The 22,895-nt window shown below is 38.4% G+C and overlaps 2 protein-coding genes across 5 annotated transcripts; one reads left to right on the forward strand and one right to left on the reverse strand.

Moving 5' to 3' along the window:
* The first annotated feature begins 3,165 nt into the window (after positions 1 to 3,165).
* gfral (GDNF family receptor alpha like) lies at positions 3,166 to 6,683 on the forward strand. The gene is made up of 9 exons (XM_041050314.1): positions 3,166 to 3,237; positions 3,587 to 3,715; positions 4,174 to 4,329; positions 4,494 to 4,553; positions 4,668 to 4,983; positions 5,624 to 5,883; positions 5,974 to 6,054; positions 6,173 to 6,254; positions 6,354 to 6,683. Exons 1-9 carry the CDS (start codon positions 3,201 to 3,203, stop codon positions 6,421 to 6,423), a joined length of 1,191 nt encoding a protein of 396 aa, XP_040906248.1. The 5' UTR covers positions 3,166 to 3,200; the 3' UTR covers positions 6,424 to 6,683.
* A 2,620-nt stretch (positions 6,684 to 9,303) lies between these two features.
* Positions 9,304 to 20,631, reverse strand: hmgcll1 (3-hydroxymethyl-3-methylglutaryl-CoA lyase-like 1). 4 transcript variants are annotated; one of them, XM_041050163.1, is made up of 9 exons: positions 20,536 to 20,631; positions 19,564 to 19,641; positions 18,990 to 19,097; positions 18,515 to 18,610; positions 18,170 to 18,318; positions 17,203 to 17,266; positions 16,348 to 16,536; positions 9,862 to 9,987; positions 9,304 to 9,463 (listed from the first exon to the last, which is right to left on the reverse strand). In XM_041050163.1, the coding sequence occupies exons 1-9, from the start codon at positions 20,629 to 20,631 to the stop codon at positions 9,359 to 9,361; spliced, it is 1,011 nt and encodes a 336-aa protein (XP_040906097.1). In that variant the 3' UTR covers positions 9,304 to 9,358. The 4 variants fall into 4 exon arrangements, with proteins under 4 accessions (XP_040906097.1, XP_040906098.1, XP_040906099.1 ...); XM_041050164.1 differs by lacking the exon at positions 19,564 to 19,641; XM_041050165.1 differs by lacking the exon at positions 18,515 to 18,610.
* Between the last annotated feature and the right edge of the window lie 2,264 nt (positions 20,632 to 22,895).

The following is a 22,895-nucleotide window of genomic DNA, read 5'->3' on the forward strand; positions in this document are numbered from 1 at the left end:
GACAGGTATGATAAGATATTATTCTCATGAATATTTAGAACCAGTGCATAATTGTAAAATGTAATCACAACTAATAAGCCTGCATATGGGTGCAATCTCGAGCAAACTCAAACTCAAAGTAGGCAAAAAGACTCAAGTTTCAAACATAAGCCTGAAACAAACACTCAAACACTTAACATCCTCAAACACTAAAGCTCTGATTCATCAGTAGCTGTGACTGCTTGGAGCACATGGTGTTTGCGCTGGCAGAAACAATGAGAGAAAGAATATTAAAGCAGCAGCTGCACACTCTTCCATGCAGATTTACCACCAAAAACAAGCTTTCTGTCAGGAGACCTTTTCATCAGGGCAAATTATTTCTATGATAAGGCAGATGGATGGAGTGCAATCAGCCAATTCTAATGGTTCCTGTTCACATGGGAAATTTCATTCAACATAATTGCAATTTGAAGTCATGGAATCTAGATCCACAAACACACAGCACATCAAATATTCACCAAATAAAGCAAACGAATACAAATGTTATGAAATACAACAGCTATTCAAGTAACCATAACAGACATAAACACACACAAAACAAGTATTAGTCATCACTGTAATCAGCAGTACAGATAAAACCTCTGATAAAGTACTCTTGCTCATGTGCAAAGTGTCGCAACATGAATGTACAAGAACTGTGTGGAAATCTCTCGTCAAATCAAGCTAATCAAATAAATCAATTAAACTGAAAAAGCAATCAGGAAATGGCAAGAATAATATGAAAGAACTGCACAAATAAGAAAACAAACGCTGTAATGTTACAGTGACAGAAAACAAAGATGGGAAATGGATGCTCAACGGCCCAGCAAGATTTCTGTTCAGTGGATTGTGGACAAAAGTAAACTTTAAAATCACTGTCGCATATTCATGTGAAGAAATGTGAATTTACTCCCACATTCACAGCTTCAGTGTTCACATGCTTCACGTTTTCACAGGACTGCTTTGATTCTTGACTTGAAGCTTGAGAGCTTTGAACATTTTGACATGCACTGTATACCTCTTCTCCTTTTCTTTATTTGAAAAGTGTATGTATTTGACCTCAGTGTGCACCATGATCAGTATTCATTGGTTTTGAACGTGCTTAATGTACAAATTAACTTCTCTATGAGAGTCGATTAGTGTTGACAGTGGTCAAGTGAATGTGTTTTAATATATTTCATACAAAGCATATAAACTAGCCTTTGTCTTGTTGTTGAGGTTACATGATTTTAATTAAATTTTAAGTTCAGCTTTTTAAGCTACTAACTCTAAACTTAATTTGTTATATATAAATGTGAAACTTTTCAGTCTTAGACAATAAGTTAACCACACTTCACTCATTTCACACCCATTTGTCATTTGTCATCTGAAATATCATACTAAACTTACAGAACGTTAGTTTCAAACACCTTGAGACATCTGTGATGACGGCTGTGGTAACAGAACTACTCACTGTGTTGTGATGCATTTGTTTCATCTGTTCTCCACAGACGTGGTTTGTTTACAGTGGAAACCCACAAGTAGTGTAGCTCCAGTAACAGAGCTGCAATATTTGATTTTGTATTTAACAAAGATTTAAGTAGAATTTCACCACGTTGTTGGTGCTCTGTGAAGATTTTGCATTTCTGTTACTGGAACTTTTTCTTTCATTGTTTTTGAAAGCAGGTGTATGATTTGTTAGCTTTTTATTTTGGGTCTCTAGAAATAGTAACTCAGTGAATGTGTTTGTTTTTTTTTTTGTAGATTTAGCTGCTATTAAATGGCGATGTCATGACTTTTGATTTTACAGGCTTTTGAGAGTCAGCTCTGACACACAGAATGGACAAGATCTAGTGAGCTTTCAAAGTGTATTAAGTAGTAGTCAGTTTTGTCCTCATGGTGTCTGTATTTCTGCACATCTCTTATGAATAAAGTATCTGCCTGTGTTGTTTATCTTCTGCTGTCTCTGATCTGTGGGCCCAGTGACTTGCAAAAACACACACACGGAACAGTTACACTAAATTTTCAGTATAAATCCACCATCAAAAATAACGTGGAGTTACACTAATAAAAATAAATGGTACACATGGTACACACACAATAGTACACACTTGGTACACTAGAGTTGCCCAGTTGCCAAGGGCAACATTCAGTCTATTTTTGTTAGATCAACAAAGTAGAAAAAAAATCAATATGCTTTAAATCTGCAATAACTGGGTTTTTTTTTTCAACCAATTGTGGGAACTAGAAACAAGCTGTGAACGCATCACTGACATGTTATCACCCTTTAAACTGATATGATGAACTATGACGAACACAATCAGACACAGAGCAACACTATCATTAATTTAGAGTTCTGTTTCTGGCAACCAGGCAAGTTTCAGATTCCTTTGTACTGACTCCTGAGGGGGGAAATTTGGCTCTATTACTTTTTACTGAGTTCACCAGTTAGCCACTATCTCAGTCTGAGTTTGGTGCAAAGTAGGTAAGGTTAGCGTACCATTGGTGATAAGAGCTTTGTCATGGAAAATAGCTACCTCTGGGGTCTGCAAACAGGTTGATAAGAGCAATAGGAGTGAAACAGAAGAGTTGAGTTGCAGGTCAGAAAACCAAAACAAAGTGCTGAAACACACAAAAATGGTCTGTAAAGCTGGGGGAACTGCAGAGTCCAGTGAAAATTGTTACGCAAGTAGTCACATGAGCCACTATTAATATAAATATATTGATTATAGCTGCTTTAAATTAGAGTTCTAGAAATACTAAACAAAAAACAAAAAGCTAACAAAATCTACTGAGACAAATTTTATAACTGTCATTTACTGTAGCTCCTAAAACACCTTAACCCAAACTTCTTAAGTCATTAGAAACAAATCTGGTAGTTAATTCCTACCTGTAAAGAAATACAGTGATACCTTTGGACATAAGAAAAAGAAGACCCTTAGATATTTTCATTCACACATCCAAAAAGTCACACACACACTATGAGTGTGTCAGTTGTTTTTGTTGCTCCTTTGGGTATGTTTTGTTTGTGAATTGTGTGTGTCATTTGATTACACTGTGCAGGGTACAGCTTTCAGTAAATGTGTTACATCCTGTTGACTGTGGGTGGTGTGTCCAAGCTTAAGTGCACCAACACCAACCGGAGGCACAGATCAGCTGCAGGAGAGCTTCAGCTGTCAGCTCACAGCTTTGCAACAGCGATCATGAAACTAACACGTCTGGAAGCTGCAGTCGTCCTTGGTGAGTCCAGCTCAGTGGTCATGATGAAATATATATATATATATATATATATATATATATATATATATATATATATATATATATATATATATATATATATATTTTTTTTTTTTTTTTTTTTACAGAAAAGCTCTAAAATGGATTAAATTCAACTTAATATGAGTTGTCGGGGATGTAACTAAAATCAAGGCTTTAAACCAGAGCTATGTGTCCTGTCGTTTATACAAGTAACTTTTCTATAAAAGTTTAAGACAAATACAAGAAATATCTAAATGATATGCAGATAAATTCACACATAATCAGCTGTCAAGATTAATAAATAATTGATTGTGATGTACTTGTATTTCAGGGATTGTTATTCCTCAAATATCCAGCATCAGCGTTTCGTCTGCACCTTCTGACTGTTTGACTGCTGTGGATACCTGCATGTCAGATTTATGCGAGAGTGAACAGGCGTTTTACGACGGCATCTGTAACAGTAAAAATGACACATTTCCAATTTACTGGGCCTATTTCTGCTGCAGGGAATTGGAACGTGGTTATCCTTATGTTCTCTATGGGCACTGTAAAAGTAATGATTGCATTTCCTCAGGAAGCTTAGGATATGAAGCTATTTAATTGAATTGTACTTCTTGGACTATAGCTTAAATGTAATAACTGAGGCAATAGCCTGGAGGAAGGTCTGCATAACTAACTAAACGGACAACAATAAACAAGGCTTCACTTGCCTTTAAAATAAATGCCTGTTTTGGCTTTAGATTACAGTATTATGATGATAAATCTGATTTTGCCTACATATATCCGCATATAAACAGCTTTTACAAGAGAAACAATCCGAGCAGCAGGCACATAGGAAACACCTGTTGCACAAACAAAACCTGACTCGCTTATGGAAAATCCTGTTTTTCTGACCCCCTCTTGTTTGTGTTATTCAAGATGAAGGGTGCCAAATAAAAGGCTCAGAGGTCTGTAACATGACCATCCAGACCGTACTGGACCAATTTCCTTTTCTGCGAGGGTGTGTGTGTGCCTGGGAGGAGGAGCTTTGTGACTCTTTACAAGCGCTGGCCACACAATGCCACAGAAAGCCAGGTGCAGTATTCTCAGTACTCTCTATGATAAGCATTTATAGGTTTTTGTTTACCGAAGGGTAATCTGAAGAACACTATTGTGCTACAGAATGAGTGTTATGAACAGCAGATTGGTTTTAATAAGCACAGTAGAAAAGCTAATTGTGTTCTCTATTATTTGTACAGCACATCAGTTGAAGAGGAGCACAGTGACGGACTGTAAGTCAAGCAGCTTGATAGGATATGGTGATTAATTTTGCTCTGACTTAACGTCAACTGAGATTATGAAAGGTTGTGATGAATTTAATCAACACAGCAGTGATGTCTCAAAAAACCCATTTACTGCATTTCTTTTCATAGTATATGATGGTGCTGGATCCTGCTTTGACCAGATGAGAGTCTGTGTCAACGATGCAGTTTGCAACAGGCACCTAGCACCTGTTCTTCAGGCATGTATGGCAGATCAATGCGACCGCGACCGCTGCCAGCAAGAGACTCGGCACTTCTATGGCAGCATGCCGCAGAATGTTGCAGAGATGTTGGCCATGTGTGAGTGTGAGGCTTCAGATCAGTACTGTCTGCAAATGAAAACTGCTCTGCACAGCGGCACGTGTGAAGACGAGACCTGGATCTGCCAGGTTTCAGTTAACCAGTGTGCTGATGACAGCAACTGCAGGTGTGTTGCTACTCTGTCTCTCTCCACAGCATCTCAGACACTTTAGTAGTACCACAGAAAACAAAAGTTAATGTGAACAGAAAAATTATTTAAGCGTCTAATCAATAGTTGTGATCTTGTAAAGCACTTCAGATTTTGACATACAGACAGGAGGGGGTGAGAACCTAATCATCTCCTCTGTGATGAGCAGCATTAAGCCATGCTTATTTGTATGTACTGCATATGTGTTGGAAACTGAAATCTAGATTTACAAGTGAACTCATTAATCAGTGGCTCAGGGTATATTAGCACATAATTTGAAACTGGGTTGTCACACTGGGCATGTTTTTAGGGCACATGTACAATTTGCATCTAATTAAGCTGAAATGTCCATAGGCAATTACTTTTTTTTTTTTTTTTTAAAAAGGTCATGTTGTAACACACTCACAGTTGTTTGTGCAGTCTCTTGTGTTTATCCCGGTGCCATTTGTCCCATTAAATTTTTAAATCTAATAACAAAATGTATGTGGAACTATCATAATAATGGTCTTTCACAGGATGTTAAAGATGATGAAATGTGCTGTATTTATTTTTCCTAAACACCCATAAATTACTGCTACCCAGTGGCTGCAACTAAAACATGTTTTCTCTGATTTACCAGAGACTTGTTAAAAACTTTCCAAGCCAAATGCTGGAGCCCTGAAGAGGCTCAATGCAGCAACAGTGACCTCCACAGTAATGAATGTTTCAACAAGATAGATCCGGCTTTTATCCTTGGTGCAGAATCTGAATGTAAAATGGCCTTCTTAGCCACTCTGGGCACAGCACTACACCATCCGTGCTCATGTGAAGGCCTACACAGTGAAGATCTACACACGTGCAACATGATTCATGATGTTCTTCATAACAGATCACACTTCAGTGAGTAGGATTTGGATTTAAAAGACATTTTAATGATACAATTTGTTCACAGAAAACGTTTTAAGTTTCTTTTTTTTATGCCCATTCTAGTGACATCTTCAAAAAGCAGTAGTGGTCCGTCTAAACCTCCTAAAATCAGTGATTCTGAGCATGGTCACACATGGTCACATGGTAAATTTCCTTTTTCAATTCTGTACTCTCCACTTGTGATTTTGATATTATTAAAATGAATTCCTATGTATCATCACAGTTTTGAATATATTAAATGTCAAATATTTTGTCTTTTCAGATTATCTGCTGTATGTGTTTGCAACTGTGCTATTTGTTGGAGTCGTTATATTAATGCCTCTGGCTGTCGTCACTAAAATTTGGTAAGTACATCAGCAATAAGTCAATACAAAATATGTTAAGTCTCTGATATTTAATGAAATTACAATTTTTTTTCAACTTTTATTTCTTTCATCTTGTAGGATGACGAGAAAAAGAGATAAAACAAAATATCACAATCCGCAGAAAAGCAACTGTGTTGTTATTCTCTGATGTAGATGCATCTATTAGATGTGTGTTATCAAAATTCCAAATCATCATTTTGTTCCTTTTTAACTCTAAAAAGGTTTGAGCTGATGACACTTATCAGATGGTTTTGATTTTGTTGCCTAAATATCCGATTTTTCGCATTGTTGATTCAGATATTATGACAGTATTGTGTGACATGGTATATGTTTTTTTATATGCCTTTTGTAGCGTAACTTGTCTTGGTACCAGATGACGATGTTACTACAAAGAGTAATCTGTCTAAATGTGCTTTATTAAAGTTAGTTATTAAAGTTAATTTATAAATAATGTTATCTCAAAATAAAATACTGTTCTCTCAGAGTGACTTGGGGCTTTGTACTCTCTCTGATACTAGAGTTTTGGGAGGGTTTCAGAGTTGTTTGCCTTGTATTTGATGTTCTCAGAGGTTAGATTATTGTTCAACAAATGGTTGCAGGATTTTATCTGTAAGCCTGCGTGTGATCCTTACCCTCACCACGATCCTGCTTCACTTGGTTTTGTATGATGGCTGCTGCTGGCAGCACGAGGGCAGCTTGTGTGTCCGCTTTTACACCTAAATGAACTGTCCATGCAAGTGGAGTTGCTCTAGGACGAATGAACTGCCATGAAATGTGGTACTGATGTACATAGTTAGGATGAATCCTAATTGCTTTGGTGGTCTTCCTGTCTTATGTAGACTATAATGTTTTTTGCTTCTGTGCTCTGTTTACCGTCATAACTGTAATGTGCTGAGCACACAGTATCCACTAACTGTAATCCACTAAATTTGAATGCTGGCTCTCTCCTATTTGTATTAAGCTTTATATGCTGCATGTCCTTATCCTCCTCCCCTCCATTCCCAGCTGTCCTATCTTTCTCCTTTTCCTCCTTTCACCCAGCCCGGCCATCAGCAGGAGGGTCCCCCATATGAGCCAGGTTCTGCTCAAGGTTTCTTCCTGTTAAAAGGGAAGTTTTTTCTTGCCACTGTCACTTCAAGTGCTTGCTCTGGGATCAGGCTCTGGGTCTCTGCAAAGCGCAACTGTGACTGTGGAAAGTGCTATATAAATTAAATTGAACTGAAAATTGAATTTTCCTGTAGCACACCAGCAGTTTTCGAACATTTCAAAATGGATTGGATGGATTGGCTTTGCGCCATCATCAGGTAGCGCAAAGCCAATCCATCCTGAAATACAATGCTGGTTTACACTGTACTAACCCTAACCCCAAAACTATATGTGTCTCAGGCTCAACTGTATTTTGTGCTCGGTACCACTACCAAATATTAGTATGGTTATGTGTTAAACTAGCTTCACTAAGAAGGCCGGTTAACCAAGCTTTAACCAAAAGGTCAGAACCTGCCTGTGAGAAATATTGTGTAAAATGTTGATCCCCAGCCTCTAAAAAAAGAACCAGATGAAGGTGCAGAAACTTTTAAAAAACTTTCCCAGCAGAAAGGAATCATACTTTGATTAAATGGGACCACTCTGAATCAATATTGTATCATACCATAGCAATCAGCACCAGAGAAAAGGAAATATGCATGTCCTTATTTAAAATTGTGGCAAAATTTTACTGCAGTACCAACAAAATTGTATTTTTAAGTTCTATATACGTAAATTATTCATCCTATGGAATGTTTCATATTTCATCTTCCAAAGTTTCACTCACTCATTATTGGATTGCGGCAGATTGGTATAGACAGAGGCAAATCTGCATCTGTGATGAAGGTGAGCCGTTGTGAGTTGGCAGTTTATCAATTTTTAATACATTTATGCAAATATACCAGCTATTTGCTACATCTGTTCATTAGAATTGAGATTTTTCTCAGACCTGGTTCGCTCCCAGAGTCCAGTCGGCTTCCACTCTGGCATTTTAATTATTCTGATTTACTACTGAGATATAAGGTGAATACAATTAATGACAATTACCTGACTGGACAGAAAACCAGAGGTATCCTGAGGACCAGGACAGAGACAAAAAATTTCATTCATATTCAATGTCACGTTTTAATGTTTCGTTTGCATTATGTTTTACAAATAGCAATTGGATATAAATAGGAGAGACAAAGGTAAAAGGCAACTACATTTGACTTTCACACAGACAGTAGCTTATGTCATGGTAAAATTTTGGCAAAAAAAACAATTAAGGGGCACTTTATAAATGACCTTTGGCAAACCTGAGGGCAGAAACTCTTCGGAGACTTCTTTTAAATGGTTATTTATTTTTCTGGTAGTTTGAGAGGAGTCTTTTTTTGATTGCTATTCTTACAGAATCTGACCGGGGAGGAAAAGCTGAAAAGGTCATTTGAGAAGTATACTGCAGACATTTAAATTTGAGAAGAGTCAATTTAGTCAAAGCAGACTACCAACTAAATTTTTATTCAAATATTTTATAAGGCCACTGAACAGTGCAAAGTAATAGAAGTGACTGAATTTTACTGGCTTTATTTGTCAGAACCAAATAAATGAGAGAACGTTTTATAATAGAAATGGATGATTCATCCTGTAAAAAGTATTAACTTATCAATTCATCAGTCTAGACCACTCACACAGAACATAAGAGCACTTGCCCTGATGGAGTAAGTTCTCTCCCTTGAGTTATTTTCAAGCTGGCATGACCGTCCTTGCTCTTTCGTAATGTTCAACCATACAGAGCAGACAAAAAACAATTGATATTTTGGCTGATCATGATGGTCCTTCAAATCTGAATAAACTCCTAAAAAAATAGGAAGCTGAAATTGAAAGAGGTGGTTTTGCAACACAAATGTTGAAATCTAGTAATTATTCTTGAGAGTTCTTGTTTCAGATACCTCAGACAGCTTAAAACAAGTGTACTTAAGATACAGCAGCATAGGCAACAAATTCAAAGGCCGCAACAACAGGGGAAGCACTTTAAAGGGAACAGAGTCAAAAATTTAAACACGTTCCTTTACAGAAACACATCACAGTGTCCTGCCTCTGGCCTTGGCAACCTTGGAGTTTGTCTCGCGATGCAAAGCGTTGCAAATAAAGTCACCGGCCTCTATAACTTTAGCGAGATTCACACCCTGCAATAAAATTATTGAAGTTAAAATACGATGTCTACAAGGTGGTGTACTGTGTGTAAGATGAACAAAAAGTGAATGTAAAAGGCAAGGTGCTCATGGATGGAAATGGGTGTGTGCAACAGGTGAAAACTAAACTGTAGTGAAAATATTCCACCAGCAGGGGTAGGAATTGTTAAATAAATTGTTCCTGAGAAGAGGCATGCAGCACTGTGGGCTTGTGCAAGTTGTGTAAAACCACTGATATTATAAAATAAACATTTACAGAGCAGCCTGTTTGCACAGTGATCTGTTTATGTAAATGAGCTCTGAATGATTGTATGAGTTTGGGTGATGGGTTGGGATTGTAAAGACATAAAACACAGCAGGTCTGTCAAAGTGCACCGCGAAGACATACTTACGGTCTCAATACCCATGCCATGGAGCATGTAGAGAACATCCTCTGTTGAGACATTGCCAGACGAACCCTGAGCGTACGGGCAGCCTCCCAGGCCAGCTACTGCAGAATCCACCACACAGACGCCCATCTGCAAGGACACACAACAGAGACATTCAGCACTTCCACACAGGCTTCACCTCAGGTAAAAATTCAGGAACAAAGAATTGTCGAATTGTTCTACCCGCTGCAGCGCGCCTTACCAGGGCTGCGGTCGTGTTTTACAGCAGTTTAGGAGAACTGTGGGCTTATGTCTCGAAGATGAGTGGGCACAGAATGTCCCACAGTATGGCTTAGTCATCCCTCTTTGTCAGCTCAGACCGCCAGCACCACATAATTACGGCCTTGTTCGTATGAGAGGAACATTATAAATGCTGAACAGAACATTTCATATGTTTCTGATTCTCCTGGTTACTCATGTTTTTACAGCACTACTCTGCCCTTAACCATGGGGATTCACTTTCTTGCCACACTGAGAAGACATTTTTTCCTGGGTTGGACAGTGTCCTCTTACACCATGCCAACAATACAGGAATTGTAACATTACTACTCAAATGTGCAGTTGTTAGAAATAATTGTTAATGTCATAAATTATTTCACTGATGTCCTTAGGATGTAACAATACGTCTTTGGTTCACTGGCTGCTTAAAATCAATATTTTGAAGGAAAATTGTCTGTTATTAAAAAAAAAATCATGTCAAGTGTCTGGAATCCCTATGAAAATGTATGAGGCGTTTTCAGTTTTTTTTATTTTTTCTTTCGGGACAGCTCACCAAACATCGTAAAATGTAAACTAAAGTTGACGCCACAGGACGACTTCATCATTTATTGAGATGTGCTTTAAAATTTTTCTGAACGCAGATATCACATGAAGAGACAAAAGTATTGTGCTTACGTGTCTTATCTAACCCTGAGTATAACTTTTGTTTTCACACCAAAAATGATGAAGCCAGACCTTCAGTTTTTCAGAGTCATTACGGACTTAGGTCTCGGGATGTTTTCCACATGTCCCTGGGATCGTCATGAGAATATTAAAGATGTTTTCCAGCTTCTGTGGCAGAGCCAGATGTCAGAGGATCCCACAGTGAGACAAAATTAACACGATGATCCTCTCAGTAGTATCAGGTCATGAAGGACTTTCACCCCATGGAGCATGACCGAGGAAGCTAAATTAAAGGAATCTCATTGCCTTTTTTTTTTTTTTTCGAACAATGCTGCTAATTGGTTGCTTTTCCACCAGACAAAAACCTACTTCTTTCAGGGGCTGTCTGAGCCAGCCGTAATTGCTGTTTGTGTTGGCAAGGGAAGACGAGGAGGTGGGGTAGAAGGAGGAGGAGATCTACTCTGGTGTGTGCAGTGCACGAGATTTCCAGACCTTGGTTAAAGCCAGAGCAGGATATTGTACTAGGCAGAATTTTTGTAGTATAAACACAGAGTTGTAATCTACCATGCCAATGCTCTCGCTTTCAGCTGCTAACCATGTCAGGCCAGGGGTCTTCAGCATACTGTTTCAGAGAGGAACAAAACAGACCCTTCAGCAGCGTGCCCTGCTCCTCTGGACAGTAACCACGCAGGGATTGGTGGTCAGGAGCTCGAGCTTGCCAGTGCTCAGTTAGGTTCACACTGCCCAGAAACCAGATGTGCACTCAGTGTGAAAAAGCCATATCCAGTTGGCTGTGGCTATATAAAAACAATACATTCCTGTGTAACGACACAGTGCATTTTGAAACTTGCATGATTTGGGATAAGCTTGTTGACATTCTACACACTGAGTGGACGAGGCTGAAGATGGACATGCTCCCATTTTGGTTTTGCAACTGCGTCAGGGAGAGAGAGGAAGAGAGAGCGTGTATTCACTGAAGGATATGAAGCAGTGATGCTTTACCCACTACTACATAAACTGGGAAGCTGAAAGAAAACTGTCACAGATCCACTGCTGACATACTGCATATAACCGCTTTCCAGGAACGCATAAATAAGTTTGACACTTGAAAGAAAAGCCCAGATACTAGTGGGTAGCTAGGAGATAGACAAAACAAAAATAAAGAATAAATAAATTACACTTTTATTTCATGATTTAGTTGAGCATAAAAATTCTGAACTGTATAATCAAGTCATTCACCTGCAACATTTACCTCTTCATGGATTTCTGGGTTTCATGAATGCAGAACAACCAACAACCATGACAATCAGTCATAATCTAAAATCCTGGTGCTTTGAAACTATTTGGTTTTACGTCTTTACTTTCAGGTGGAAGCTGTGTGGTCAGTACAAGGAAAATCAAGCCATGTTTAACTTTATTACCCCCCCAAAAAAAGAAATGTATTTTGTCTCTGCTGCCAAAGCTACAGAAAAATAAATCTACAGAGACAATCCATTAAAAATAGTACAAAAACTATTAATTGGCACAGACACAGGCCATGCCGAATGCACCTGTTCCTATGTTTATTGACCAAGTCTTAGTCATAGTAAAAATATATTTAATGATAATAAATTATCAGCTGTTTAAAATGTCTATTTTAATTTAAAAAAAAAAAGTACAATTTAATTTATCACACACACACACACACACACACACACACACACACACACACACACACACACACACCAAAACAAAAACAGCTGTGTGTGTGTGCTGCATGTGTTCTGAGCAATAAAATTTTAATGTTCGGTTCTTGTTGGCATACTTTGTTTCCGGTATCTGTAAAATATATTATTTATTGTGATTCAATGGAATTTGACGTTATAATTTTAATTTAAGCTGCAGAGTGTATCATTATTTATTACTGGCTTTGATCATCACCACAGAAAAGCGACAAAGACCATAGAAAATGATGAAGATGATGTTGTTGAAGAAAAACCCAATGGTCATAATATGGCAATGTTTTAAATGTCAATTTTAACATTGTCATGCCAACATCATGCAACGAGGCCAATGTAAAGCTGGGCTGAAGTTATCAAAACATTCAAAGAGCATCTCAGAATGTCAGTGAAACAAAGTTACTGAGCTTGCACATGCAGCCCATCGTGGCTGAACTGTGCCTAAAATACAGCAGGTGAATGTTATTGTTAGCGGAGAGCTCAAGTGTGAGCACAAACAGGTTATACTGTATTCCCCAGCTGCAGCAGTACACAATACACCAAAATTGCAAATAAGAATAAACAATTTTCCTTGCCAAGCCTGTGAAATCTAAGTACATACATTGTCATTGTGTGACCTGCCAGGAGTAGGTTTGTAACAAAGCCCCCCTAGACCTCCTGAAAAAAAAAGAAAAGAAGAAAAGAAAAGAAAAGGTACAAAGACTGAGGAATGTCTTTATCAGGAACAAAAGAGGTGACTCAGAGCTGACAGCGCTGGGGGAATTCATTTCTCTCCCAGTTGGTGGTGTGGACTTCTGGCACACAGTAATGAAAACCTATGATAAAATCTTTCATTTCCATCTTGTTTATGGGTGAGCAAATGGTAGGCTAAATATCCCCGGCTGCTATTACTTTCTGTGGCCACGGGGCAGCTGTGATGAATCATTCTAAGTATGATCCACAGAGGAATTTCACCGTCCCTCTGAGCCTTTTCCCTCCGTCGTCCAAAATCAAAGCTAACTTCAAAAATATTTGCTACTTTACACATGGACATTGTTGAGCTTTACTTCAGCACAATGTTGCAGTGTTACAGATGAATATTAGAGTAAATCAAACCATACTTTCCTCTAAGCAAATACTTTATTGTGTTTGTGTTTAGAGTTGGCTAGAAATCATGTTTTTAATAGGATTACACTGAAAAATTCTGCTGTAGTAAATATTTGTTACTGCTGATTAATTAGTTTTTTACATACAAGTTCAAGGTATAGAAGTATCCGCTATCTCATGTCACAATACTGTGACATTCATTCTTCATAATTCTCATCAGTGACATGAAGTTAATTCATGAGTTCATTTTTACATATATATGCTACTCAAGCATGGAGTAAACTTTTATGTTGTAGACAGGAAAGCTGTAAGAAGTAACAATTGTCAATTTTAAAAATAAAATATCAGGAAATATGTGTGAAAATCTTACAGGTACATCACAAAACTGGTTACTGTATTTTCCAGTATAAACATTAAGGTTCTTTGTCTTTGTCTAGGTGTGTTGTTTCTCCAGATTAAATGTTTCCAGGTCTTAAAACTATTTCATTCTCGTTTGAAACTGTGTGAGAGCGCTGTAAATTTATGACATTACCACAGTAATTATACAGTAACTTACTCAAACTAAAAATCAGAAAGTATAATTATCTTCTGCACACCGGATATTTACAGTGCTGTGAAATGAAGTGCTACCAAAGTTTCTCGAGTTGGGTCTGCAGCTGCAGTGCCGTTCATCACATGCTCAGCAGCGAGCGAATGAAAGGATCATTTTCCACTGGCCTTTAAGCACAGCATTGTCAGAGTTCAACAGCCAAGCGACAGATGAGTTAGGAGCCCCCCAGGGCCCTTCTATCCACCTCGCTCTCAGTTGCTTTGTCCAACAGACACTGAATAGGTGAGCCTTTGTGCTGACCCCCTCACATCTGTTGACCCACCCAGCCCCCAATGAGCTTCCTCCTCTGCAATGACAATGTGCTCCAGAGAACGGATACAGCCATATCTGCGTTACCTCTGTTTTATGTCTGAATTTATGTCAGTTTTACACTTGCTACGGGCAAAGTGGTGAGAAACACCCTGACGAGAGCTCTTCTTCAGGGGTTTACAACCTAACTACACCTTGTGAGTGGTGTATATTAGAGTACATTACTGTAATTGTCCATGAAGTTTTTTGTTTTTTTTTCCACTACAGTACGCGTGTGATCTGATGGGAGGGCCCTTTGGAAATATCTTATGTTCATTAAGATTCTGGGATTTTTTTTTTTTTTTCAGTGGGCAGTTTGTGAATCATCTTACTTTGTGGGGAGGCTTAGATCATGTTTCTTAATGCCCCTCTTCCTTGTTGACTGATGGTTCCTGCTTTTCTGTGTGTCCCATTGTAACCTACACATTTGTTTTGGGCCTTCTCAATACTCGCCGAACAGAGGATACATTCATAATGTTGTAAACTGACACATTGTCATTAAAGCTCAGGGCAGATTCAGGTTTACAGTGAGTTTCATAAATATTTGAGCAGTGATGCATTGTTTTATTCTTCAGCTCCATACTCAAAATGGCAATTTTTGTTTAAGAGGAGAATGTCAGCAGTTATATTATATTATTTATATTAGGTCTAGATCTTAGAGGGTCTAAAATACTTGAATCTGATTTCAAACAACCTTAAATGGCCAAAATAAATGGCCTCGTTGATGAGAATTTAACTTCCTTTTACCTGATTCCAGTGAAAAATAAACACTACTTTCCATTGCTCTTTATAAAAATGAAGAAAAGATGTTGTCTTTAAACATATGGTAACTTATGCTTTGAAAATTGTCTAAAAAGATGGATTGGGAGCAGCTTAACATATGATTATCCCCAGCAGGAACAATGATTTAAGGCCTCAGAAAAGACTTGTGATCTCTATGATGTTGGCAGTCACTTAAGGAAGCTGAAAGATATCCTGGAACAAGAATCACCACCTCGACTTTGCTTCCACATCTGGTTGCTCCTCTTCATGTCATCATGAGTAACAACATTGATGTATGCAAAGGCTGGGCATTTATCCATAATGGTCCTGCGGTTCTCCACAAGAATATTTATATTCATCACAAGGAGAAGGATGTGCATGTGAAGGAGAAGGTGCCCAAAGAATTCTTGCCAAGCCACAGGGAAAACAGAAAGAAAGGTTGTCAGACAATTTAACATGTGAGGATGTGAGGATCGAGAGAACGATGCACTGCTGAGGTAAATGCGCCTCCTCTTCTGATAATGCCAGCATTTGTGAGCCCTTACAAGATAAAGTACGCCCACCTTTCACATCTATCACACAAAGATCAGGACACATTTTTCCTACTTTTCTTCTCATGAAAGAGGTGTGAATGAAACGTATGGCTCACACCTGTCCTCCAAGACTTATCAGAACTCGGGTCTTTCTTTTCTTCACAGAGCCGTGACACTTTTTCAACCTGCCTCCAGAGATCCTTCATGTCTCGCACCTTTCACCAAATGCCAAGTCCTTTGAGTGTTTCTTACCCCCAAAGAAAGCAGCATTTGGAAACTTTTACCATAATTTCTTTTAGAAAAATTGATAGGTAGTATATTACCCATGATTTTTGCATTTGGGGTTCATGGAGAGCTTGTTTGTTTGTGTGTTAGTCCTAGTTTGTATAAAGTCTTAACTAAATTAAGAGCCTTTTCCCCACTGCCTCTACTACTAGCTCTACTTTTTCTTCTATTAATGCTAAAAATAAAAATCAAACAGCACGTAGGATCATAACACAATCAGTCGTAGTGTTCAGTAGTAGTAGTATTTATGGGATAAATGGATGTATTGTATATTATGAGTTCTTACCTGAAGTGCGGTCAGGATGTTGGGTAGTGCTTGCCCGTAGGTGTCATGGCAGTGAACAGCTAGAGCACTGGTGGGCACCTCCTTCATCACACTCTGCAGCATCTTAAACATGGAACTTGGAGTACCAACACCGATGGTATCCCCCAAGGAAATCTCACAACAGCCCATGTCATATAACCTCTTTGCCACCTAAAGAACAGTAACAATACAGCAAAAATGGTCTCATGAAAGGGAAATTATACAGTAAAAGGACTGTCAGTGCTCAGATAAGATTCAAGTATCAGTTCAAGTCTGGTTTTGCATTGGAATGGCAGAGAATGAACCTTTACATTTTCAAATGTAAGACTAGATTTTATTTTTCATCATTAGAGACAGTTTAGTCTATAGTCACAGTATGAAGAACTTACTCAATGCTTGAAACCAAAGACCCGTGACTCAGCTCTGTAATACACATGGGAAGCCTTGACAAATAACTAGCAATAAAAGGAGGGAATTTTTACGGTTAAGCAGCAATTTTTGCATCATAATAGGAGTTTATTAATGCTAGAAAAAAAAACACCCCCTCATTCCCAGGCAGTAATACTTGACACTGAGATAAAAGCCTGCTCTGCTTTCGCTTAATGAAACAAACATCTTCTCAAAAATTCTTCATGCATATGAGAAATTAATGAACAGTCATGAAAAAAAAGTGACCGTGACCAATGTAAGCTTCCAGTTCATGTCTACAAAACCTGAGTTTAGTTAATATGGTTTTGTGATATTAATTCAAAATGATGATTCCTTAATATTTTCTCCACTGAACTACCACTTCAGTAAGCATGGAAGTATAGCAGGAATGTACAAAATTAATCTCACCTCAGCAACTTTGGAAGGTTCAATATGTCCCTCGTGGGGGCATCCGAGGGCACAGGAAACATATCTGAAAGAAGACAACATCTGTGAGAACTTTAATGTGTTTGTGTAACATTTAATCCTGTTTGACTAACTATAAAAACTAAACTGCTGCGGATGGAGAAGCAATTCACTGTAACATGGAGGACTTCAAGCTGCTGATTCTTTTATTGTTGTGGCTTTTGAATTACTGATAACAGATTTACATGATTTTTTTCACTGAAGTGAAAAATCGCCATTATGAAGAACCAAATATTTCACTCTTGCCTGTTGTTGTTCGATGGACTAGCTCAGTTTAAATAAGGATTAGAAGCTTCTGGAACATTCCTGTTGATTTGGGTGTTTATTACGGTAGCCTCGTTAATTTGGCCGTTCATCTGTTTATCTGAAAGATATCTCACAGGAATCCGAAAAGATTTACATGAGATTTGGTTCACAGATTAGTGATTAGAATTTGGTGGAAATGCGGACTTCACTTCCATTTCTAAATTATCAAACAGTATTTGGCTCTTAGAGAGTGACAGTGTTTACACTAATCCAACAAACCGTCGTGGTGATGTGTTTGTGTGTTTTGGGTGAACAGGTTCATGTAACCTAGGAAAAGATGCATTACAATTGCAGTGCCTTGCTTTTCCATATGACAAAAGGCAGAGCTATATTCAGTAACTTACCCTCTATGGTTTAATGTCCATCTGGACTTGTGGTTTTCTAATGCACAGATATAACCTGACCATCTGGAACTTTGCTATAAAGGTGTCATTACTGAATTGTATGTTTGCTCCTACATATAGAAACAGTATTTTCAACTTTTTTGTTTTCATTTGGAGTGGAAGAAAAAAACATAAGTGTGATGATCAAAGTAAAATCATAAAGTGAGTAAAATGTGTTTTTACTCATTGTAAGTGACAGTTAATATTTGGAGAGCACTAACCCACGGACGGGAATTTGTCGCTCTTTGGCCGCGTTAACGACTTCCTCAAACCTCAGCATGCTTTCATCAATAGAGCAGTTAATGTTTTTTTTACTGAAGGTTTCAGACGCTGACCCAAACACCGCCACTTCAGTAGCACCAGCTGCAACCTTAAAACAGGAGAGAAAAATGAACTTGTAAAACTGTTTTGAATGTTGCGTTGGAGTCACACTTGTGTAAGTGAAGCAATCATTAGGCAAAAAAAAAAAATTATGGAGCCAACAATTAACTCAAATTGACAAGAATGGGTAAACAGTTGTGTTTTGTAGCAGAGATCATCAGGCTGAATTGAAAATTAATGCTTACAGCATCCTGGAAACCCTGCATGTTAGGTGTCAAAACAGGGTACTGAACATGAGGTGCTCTCTGGATTCCTCTGAGTACATCAGTGTGGTCCGCCATCTAAACGAAGGGAGGGACAAATGATGTAGAAAAATAAACCTTAAACATCATCTGAACATGTCCCTGAGAGAACAAATGTTTTCACATACCTATAGGCAGCAGACAATCCTCAACTGACAGAATTACGTTTTTATGTCACATTTTTCAGTATTAACAAAACATGTTCGTGTTTGCTCTTCATGTTTGAAGTAAACACTGGAACAAGTTATGACAGGGAATGAGAAGGCGACTATGTGACGAATGTCTTGAAATATTCTTTCCGAATATTCTTTACAAGGACGCTAGAGGAGCAGATTTTCCTTAGAAGTTATGTAGACAAGAAAGAGAGGCTAATAAATCACTCAGCGCTCTTTTGCTGTGCACAAAGAAGAGTTATTACCTGCGGTACCCACTTTGAAGAGACAAAGCTGGTGGCCTCGATCACAGGCAGGCCTGTTCGTGAGAGCATGTCTATCAGCTGGATTTTCACCCCTGTCGGAACAATTTCCTGGAGAACAATGAAACTAGAACAGCTCTTTCTGGATTTGATTCCTTTCAAGATGGGTGGCACAACATTTGGCAGATTTTTTTAATCATTATCTTTATCTTGCATCAGATGAGTATTTTTAGATCTCTCAAAATGTACAATATTTTTTCTGAATAACATGTTGTGGTAAATGAAATTCTTTCTGCATCCAGTGAAATCTGTAAAACTACTCTCATGCTATAAGGAAATGATGAAGCTGTGACATGCTAAGCAGAGTAAACTAAGCCAGAAGTCGTGTCATCTTTCCTATTCAATTTCAAAGAAAATGTGAAACATATGCTCCTGGTAATTATGGCACACAACCCATATGTTATGGGTTATTTTATGTATGACAGATACAGAAAAAAATGGGGCTTTCCAGGGGTGGTACAAATCAAGGGCACATATAAATATAAATGAGATTCCGGACTGAAATGACAGTGTATACCTTTTCATTTTGAAGTCCATCTCTTGGCCCAACCTCAACGATTTTAACAAACTCTGGATACTCATGTCCTGTAATGGTCTGGAGAAATATCAAAGAGAAACCAAAAAAAGAGAATAAGGAGAGGAACAGCACTCAACAGGACGCCAAACACAAGCACTCAGTCATCCTTTTGGCGTGGGATGCTCCAGGACATGTCATTTCTAACATAAGCAAGTCTCCACCTCAAAGCCAGATGAAACCTGAGAACCAAAACATAGCTAAGCTTGTCAGGCCATTAGGATGCAAACTCAGGAGATGTGTCATAGAGAAAAGGCTGGGAAAGAAGGTAAGGGTAAATCCACATAAACCACAAAGGGTATTCTGAGGATCAGGGTATTTTTCTGGTCTGAACCTCATGATTCTGGTTAAATAAATGTAAAACCTCAACTGAGATTAAATATTACATGATTTATGGGTGGCCCATAAAACCAAAACTATGAGCTACAACAGGCTAAAAAGCTACGCACTGAAGATGTTTCTCAACTGGTTTGATCAAATGTATATATCAAAGTCTACTAATTACTTTTAACTTAGTATGTGATCAATGAATAGTACCTGAAAGCAAAGGCATTCTAACAGTTCAAATACAGGAAACAAACATTGTTATCATCAGACAATCCTCCTGAATGGAGTTAGAAGAAACTGAAGCACCTAGTCTACATCTTTTGTGACACAGGCTACAGTCTATTCAGAGAGATAAAAACAATTTACCATTCTTATTCAGAGAGAATCCCATGTGTCCTTAAAAATTACAGTAACGTTTAAGAGCAGAGCAGAATTTAAACTGACGAGGACCATTACATAAGCAGCACGCAGCATCAGCGCTGTCATCAGTGGCTGGCTGCTGTGCAGTGCAGCCTCTCTGTCATGAGAGAGTCATGTGGCAGAGCATGTGCAGCAGATTAAAAAAAAAAAAAAAAACACAACGCCCACCTTCTCCTCCTGCAGCCAGCGTCTCAGCCATGGGTAGTCCTGGATGAGTTGCTCATAGCTCAAGCAGTGCTTCACTGTTGTGGGTACGTTACCCATTCGAATGGCTGCTGTTCAGCCCGCCGCTCCTCCGTATCCTCTGAGACTAACCTGCACAGACTGGTGCAGCTAATATAGGAAATTGAAGCGGCAGATCAATATCCTAATGCAGGCCTGCACGATGGAGGGCCTTGCTGCATGAGGAGATGGAATTAGAGGACGCCTGCAGACGGAGAAGGATGATTCAGCAGTTGCCATGGCAGCCACATCCCTGGCAGGGAGGGGATCAAAACATAGAGGGATGGGTGGGGGGTGGAGCGGGGGACAGAGAGTGAGAGAGAGGAAATGGTGTGAGGCAAAGTGGCAAATGGAGCGATATGGGAGATTAGTGCTACACTTTGGGCTGGGAATTCTTGTGGAAGCATTTTGAGGAAAGATATAATGTGTGCGTCCAAAAAAGAGAATGCAGGTGCAGGACAGGACAAGGGAAAAATGAGGAAAGAAGATTTTGCACAAATGATTTATTAACAGGCTGAGTACTGAGTGTGTTCTTCACCATGGAAGCATTTAAAACAGTACTCACTAAAAACTCTTAGAGTTGATGTTATTATCATTATTTATCTATTTTTAAATCTGGATTTAACAACAAGATTAGATGCACATTCAACTCCCTGAGTGAAAACTGAAGACCTCAGGGAAACATGCTGCTTTGATTGATCTCCTGTGACCTAAACAGTTGAGGGGTTTCCATTGCCAGACGTGCCACTGCTGCCAATGTCAACTGCATGGTGTAATAAAATCCCTTGTTAAGCCAGGGCAACATTTACCAGAGAAAGAGCCATTCTTCTGAACCCAGATGTTAACAAAAGAGGGGCTTAATGAAGTCCTAGCATTCAACCATCTCACCGTGCTAAACTGCCCTGTGATGAGAGACCTCTACCTCTCTCTGAGGGGAGGAGGGCGACTCATATGATCAGCCATGAAAAAGCCTTTTTTGTAGCAGACTTCAAGGTTGATGTCTATCAGTTGCCACCCCCTAAAATTTAAAATGCCTTTTGGTGTATTGCCTATAATCACTTATTCATGGTCCTTATTCAAGGACTGCAGCAGCATTAAAGGTTGGGTTTTGAAGTGTAGAGCTATTAAACCTAATTTTTAACCTTTTATTTGGGATTTTTACATTAAACCAAATCAGTGCTGATTATTGTTTCTGCCAAAAATAAATAAAGGGAATTTTCTATTGTAACTTTATTTACCTGTAAATAATTGTTCATTCGTTTGAAATAATTTCATGGTTTTGGTTGTTTGCTAGGCCTTAAATTCTTTTCAGATGACTGTAAATCTGTGCATAAAATGCATCAAAGCTCAGAAATAATGTAAAAAACATAAGTACTAAACCAGTGCAAATTGTTTCTATAATAAGGATACTACCATAGGGCGCAGGGCTGGGTATGTTTACTATATGTAGGACCTTTTCAATAAATATGTTATGGAACTTAATATAATGTAACTATTCCACATGTCATTACCAACAACTATAATTCATCATTTATATTTGTCAGAAAAACTACTTGACTTTTCAAGGAAAAGTTGCCTCCTCAGTGTTTCTTATTCAATCAATGATGACTGCATCAGTCACTTAACCCTAACTGGCCTTTTAACGTTTCTGCTTTCAAGGAAACTCAGCAGCTACAGTTTATCCTGACAAATACCAGCTGCAGAGGGTCACTTTGAAAATCTGCCCTTCAGGGGCTTCCCCACTATTGAGAATCAATGTAAAGCAGGTGAGCTGAAACTCTAAAGTTTATGGCGGGATGTTAAGTAGAGGAAGATTTGACATTTTACAAAAAATGTACTTTGAAACAGTCCATCTGACGTCTGTGCGAAAAGAGTAACAAAAATTGTCAGATTACTTTTAATGTAATTTGGTCTTAAATAAAAAATTGTGTACACAGGATGGAGGATTTTTATGATTCTCTGTGTCAGAGTTTGGCATTTGACACTCAAATAGTGGATCAAATGGTGGATTTTTGTATCACAAAAGCATTAACAGATTTGCATGGTTCCTGTCCTCAGAAATCACTGCCCACATGTCGGTTTTGTACAGAGATTCAAGTAGAGCAGGATAATGATGCAACACAAAATTGCATTTCAGTCAAATTATCAGGCTACTATCAAATAGAAACAACTACACAAACTTAAAGATGTTATCTACAAGATTAAACTCTGTAAATGGACAATACTCTTTAAGTTTGTGTAGATTAGGTAAGCAGATATGCCTTGACAGGAAGAAGGATGTCTCTGCACCCATTTGTAAGCTGTCT

The sequence above is a fragment of the Toxotes jaculatrix genome, chromosome 11, assembly GCF_017976425.1.
Source record: "Toxotes jaculatrix isolate fToxJac2 chromosome 11, fToxJac2.pri, whole genome shotgun sequence".
NCBI classification, from domain to species: domain Eukaryota; kingdom Metazoa; phylum Chordata; class Actinopteri; family Toxotidae; genus Toxotes; species Toxotes jaculatrix.

Bases quoted from the DNA above. Each gene is read 5' to 3' on its own strand.
- hmgcll1 (XM_041050163.1), bottom strand. From the start codon at position 20,631: ATGGGTAACGTACCCACAACAGTGAAGCACTGCTTGAGCTATGAGCAA. The intron at 19,642-20,535 runs GTGGGCGTTGTG...ATATTTCTCCAG, and splicing joins GCTGGCTGCAGGAGGAGAAG to ACCATTACAGGACATGAGTA. The intron at 18,611-18,989 runs GTAATAACTCTT...CCCTTCGTTTAG, and splicing joins CTTCAAAGTGGGTACCGCAG to ATGGCGGACCACACTGATGT.
- gfral (XM_041050314.1), top strand. From the start codon at position 3,201: ATGAAACTAACACGTCTGGAAGCTGCAGTCGTCCTTG. The intron at 3,238-3,586 runs GTGAGTCCAGCT...CTTGTATTTCAG, and splicing joins GGAAGCTGCAGTCGTCCTTG to GGATTGTTATTCCTCAAATA. The intron at 4,984-5,623 runs GTGTGTTGCTAC...CTGATTTACCAG, and splicing joins GCTGATGACAGCAACTGCAG to AGACTTGTTAAAAACTTTCC.